The sequence below is a fragment of the Cebus imitator genome, unplaced genomic scaffold (assembly GCF_001604975.1).
Source record: "Cebus imitator isolate Cc_AM_T3 unplaced genomic scaffold, Cebus_imitator-1.0 Scaffold228, whole genome shotgun sequence".
Classification (NCBI taxonomy): domain Eukaryota; kingdom Metazoa; phylum Chordata; class Mammalia; order Primates; family Cebidae; genus Cebus; species Cebus imitator.
In genome coordinates, this window is record NW_016107543.1 from 2,734,023 (window position 1) to 2,738,603 (window position 4,581).

At 45.3% G+C, this 4,581-nt stretch overlaps 1 protein-coding gene across 3 annotated transcripts in view; it reads right to left on the bottom strand.

Moving 5' to 3' along the window:
• Positions 1-293: 293 nt before the first annotated feature.
• The window catches only part of IKZF3 (IKAROS family zinc finger 3), a 90,679-nt gene continuing 86,391 nt past the window's right edge, over positions 294-4,581 (bottom strand). For 2 of the 3 annotated variants that reach the window (XM_017497288.2, XM_017497290.2), the window contains one exon: positions 294-1,939. In XM_017497288.2, the coding sequence (XP_017352777.1) occupies positions 1,236-1,939 (704 nt within the window). In that variant the 3' untranslated portion in view covers positions 294-1,235. The remainder of the gene's footprint in view (positions 1,940-4,581) is intronic. The other variant, XM_017497289.2, reaches the window with a different exon arrangement.

Consider the following 4,581-nt stretch of genomic DNA (forward strand, 5'->3'; position numbering starts at 1 on the left):
TAATTTTACAATGATAACAGCATTCCTCCTGATAGTATGTCCACATTGTGAGTGGCAAGGATCACTTACACATCTGCCAAACCATGATCAGACTTTCAGGAATTTTCATGGAATACAGCAGTTCCATTTAAATAGGTAAAAACGGGCCAAAGCCTGCCTGATCAAGGAGAGCCTGTCAGTAGAGGTGTCCCTCTTTACCCCATCCTGAAGCTCAGCTCCGATCTAAACACACATGGCGTCTATCTCCAATTCCTCTCCTGTGGGGAGGGGGAGGCTAAGCCACACTTTTTGGATTTTTTAATGGAAAAAAATCATTGGCAAATTGGCTTTGGGTCTGTATTACCAATTCTCCATGAACTCTTTCAGGAACTTTCAGGTAGCTGTTTTTTTTTCTATTGGTGCTGCCAAACCATTTCCCCCTTTATCATACCCTTGCTCTTCCAACCTTGACCAACGGAAAGGGATGCCATTATCCACAGTGGACAACCTTCCGGAGTTTCAATGATGGTCTATATTTAAAACCATCAGTTCTTCTGGCATAGATTTTCTCCTGTAGACAATTGGTTTAGCCCAAAGCAGCTCAGCTTTTCACTGGAGATGGGAGGGTAAAGGGTAGAAGCAGAAGTGCCATTAGATGACATTTTAAAAAAAGGTTGTGATAGGAAATGAATCTGATGCTTGGAGAATGGGGTCTTCAGTTAACTCATAACAGATACTTAGTTTATGGCCGTTCTTTTTCTTACTCTTAGCCTATCATTTAGATAAGGGAGATTATATCCTAACCCTTCAGCCCATGAAGAAGTACAGAAGGGTGAGGCTCCCAGCAAGGTCAGCTGGTCAGCTCTTCCTCTTTGGGGATTTGCACATATGACTGAAAGGCTTTTCCATATATGGTTGATATATCTTGGAAAGAATGTCTCATGTAGCACATCTCCGGGACCGCTCGTTCTATTGCTGTAGAAGACAATGACCAAATACCTTTTGGCTTTTAAATTCCATAAAATTCAAGTCCCTGATGGGAAAACAAAGGTTTCACAAAAGTAAATAATATGCTGGCTCTGTGAATAATTTCTGAAGGAAGACAGTGTATCTCTGGCTCCCCATGTGAACACAGCTAAAAATGGTATGAAAAGGAGTCTGGAAGTGAGTATGTTTTGAGAGCAATCTGTTAGGTGAGGTTATCGATTTTTAGAAATGATATCGAACACTTAGGGGCATTCTCTGAGACCGGATATTCACTTCAGCAGGGCTCTGTGTTCTCCTCTGGCTATGTGAGACGAGAACTCATACCGATCATGGCTTCGATATCCACACATGTTACACTCGAAAGGGTCACGGAAGCCGTGGCAGCCCATGTGAATGGTGAACATCACATAGTCCAGGAAGAGGATGCGACAGTGGTCACACCGATACACATCCATCACCTCCCCTTCTTTGTTGATCACTTTGATGGAGTCTCTTGGGCAGATGGGCGGGGGCTTGAGGAGTTCATAAGAGCGGGTGGCCTCCTTCAGAAGTGGCATCCCGTTGCGGGCCCGAGGAAGGACCATGTGATTTTGCTGATATATGTGATTCTGGCGTTCTTCATTGATGCTGTCAGTATCTGTGGAGTCGTGGCCACTATTGTTGGGGGAGAGGCCTCTCTCTGAAGGCACACTCTTCTCTGGAAGGTGGATGCTTTTCTTTTCCAGCTCCTGAGGGGCACCGTTTGGCATCTCAGCCCGGGTGAGGGCTATGGGATACATGCTGCTAATAACTGGAACCATCTCGGAGGTGGGAGCAGGCGGTGTCTGGACCAAGGGGCGCAGGGCTTCGGCACCGAGATAGCTGATGGCGTTATTGATGGCTTGGTCCATCATGCGGGTCTGTATGATCTCATTCTCTTTCTCATACATATAGCTCGAATTATAGTTGACATCAAAGCAGTGGCGCTTCTCACCTGGAACAAGTGACAGAAAGCATTACAAAGGGAACATCACCGAGGCAGAGAGTATGTAAATATTTTCTAGAGACCTCAAAAAGGGAGGAAAGTTAAGTTGCCTGCTGCTCAAAAGACTAAGCCTGGCAGAATGGTTCCCCATGGTGCTGAAGTCTCAGGGGACGCTGGTCCGAAGCACCTTGTTTGGATGGTTAAAATAAAGTCAGCAGGCAGAAGGGAGGGGCAGAGATGTGGTTCAGTTGAGGCCATGTGGTAAGGTAGGCCCACTGTGCATGTCAGAGGGGAGCCCTCAAGGAAGGAGGGAAAGAAGCAGGACACTAGGATGGGGCTAAAGGGACAAGGGAGCTACTGCGGGAGTCTGGGGCTTCTGCCATAGTTCGTGATCTCTTAAGACACAGTCAACTCCCAACTCTTATTTTGTTTGTTATTTTCTGCTTGCAATATTAGGTAGCCAGGGGGACGGAAATGCTGCAAAGAGTGGGGACACTCAGTGCCTCACCTCGGCAGCTTTTTAAATAGCTGCAGAGACAGAGAAAATAGCCCCCCAGACTCCAACTGGCTACTCCCCAGACTCACCAGTCCTAGCTGACTGAAACTGAAGTGAAAGAACTTCAAATGTGGAAATTTATAGAAAAGCTTTTTTGAGAAGAGATCATGGTCTTTGTCCCTTTCCTAAAGTGTGTTTCTCTTCCTTTGTTGGCAAGTATGTCTCTGATGCACACGTGATCATTAGGGCCTATCTCACACTTAACTGAAAAAATGTACTTGTGGTCACCCTCTCCTTCTTCTCATGTAAAACTGCTGAGAGGTTTTGAAAACAGAGTTTAGCCACCTTCGGGGCGTGTGGGTGTTGTGTGTTAGAAAACAGAGGCTCTCTGGTCACAGGGAAGGCAGGGATGGGGACTGCAGTGAGGGCAGATGTGCTCAGTGGTGAGGGGTGGGGAGAGGGGAGAGAAAGCTAGGAAGGCGAGCCGAGTGCTGGAGGTGAGGCTGAGGTCACTGCTGATCCTTTCCATTCTGTCAGCTTGGATTCTGGAGAGATTTGCTAAACCATATCCTCCTGTAATGTTTCCTAGGCATGTTGAGATTCCAAAATTTGTCACTGCCATACAGCAATGAAATAAAGAAGAAAAAAAAACTGAGAAAACAAAAGGATTGGAAGAACCAGTTCCTGTTCTTGAGGCATCTCCAACTTAGTGGATGAAAAATAAGACCTATGTATATGGAACTGGAGAAAAAGTATAAGTTAAAAGTTGGCTGGGTGCGGTGGCTCATGCCTGTAATCCTAGCACTTCAGGAGGCTGAGGCAGGAGGACCACTTGAGCCCAGGAGTTTGAGACCAGCCCGGGCAACATGGAAAAACTTCGTCTCTACAAAAAAATATACATACAAAAATTAGCCAGGCACCTGTAGTCCCAGCTACTCAGGAGGCTAAGGTGGGAGGATCACCTGAGCCTGGGAAGCAGAGGTTGCAGTGAGCTGAAATGGTGCCACTGCACTCCAGCTTGGGTGGCAGAGTGAGACACTGTCTCAAAAAAAAAAAAAAAAAAAAGAAAAGAAAAGAAGTTGTAAAAGGACTGCTTTGCTCTATAGAGGTCTTTGCTTTTATTCTAAATGCCCACATTTGAGGCATTTAGACAGGAAAGTAACATGTGTTCTGTAGAAAGAATAATAAGGTAACATATAGGCACAGGCAAGACAATTTGGTATAAACTGTATATTTAGGCATTAAGGGAATGCAGAAACTTCAGAAGTACTTGGGGAAGGGAAAGCATTCTTGGAAAATCTAAATTTTGAGAAGGGTCTTGATGAACTGGTAGGATTTAGATTTTCAGAGAAGGGGGAGAGGACATCCTAGTTGAGGGGAGTGCAGGAATGAAGGCAGAGAGGCGGGACTACATGGAACATGCACAGTAAGAGTCTGAAACTAGATCAAGAAGTATGAAACACAGGATTTCCCAGGCTTCACTCTTCTTTCATATTCTGTAGTATCTATACACAGTGCAGTATGGTGGTTGAGAAAACAAACTGGAGTCAGATGGGCTGGGTTTGATGCTGGATCCATTGGTCACTGGTTGTGTGACCTTGGGCAAGTCACTTAACCTGTCTGTTCCGTGCCCTCATGTAAAGTGAAGATAATTGTATCTCCCTCACAGGGTCACTGGAAAGCGCTTAGAACAGGTCCTGCCACATGGAAAACACTTGGTAAGTGCTTGGGTTTTTTCTTTGTTTGATTTGGTTCACTTTTTTTTTCTAAAATAAATGTGGTTTTTAAGGAAACTTTATATCACTAACATAAATGGAAAACCAGAATCACTTATTTTTCAAGTAGAAGGTAACTATGAAAAATAAAGACAATGAAACAGAGCACTGGCAGGGAGCAGTGGCTCATTCCTGTAATCCCAGCACTTTGGAAGGCTGAGGTGGGAGGATCACTTGAGGTCAGGAGTTCGAGACCAGCCTGACCAACATGGAGAACCCCGTTTCTACTAAAAATACAAAATTAGCCGGGTGTGGTGGCACATGCCTGTAATCTCAGCTACTCGGGAGGCTGAGGCAGGAGAATTGCTTGAACCTAGGAGGTGGAGGTTATGGTGAGCCGAGATTGCACCTGGGCAACAAGAGCAAAATCCATCTCAAAA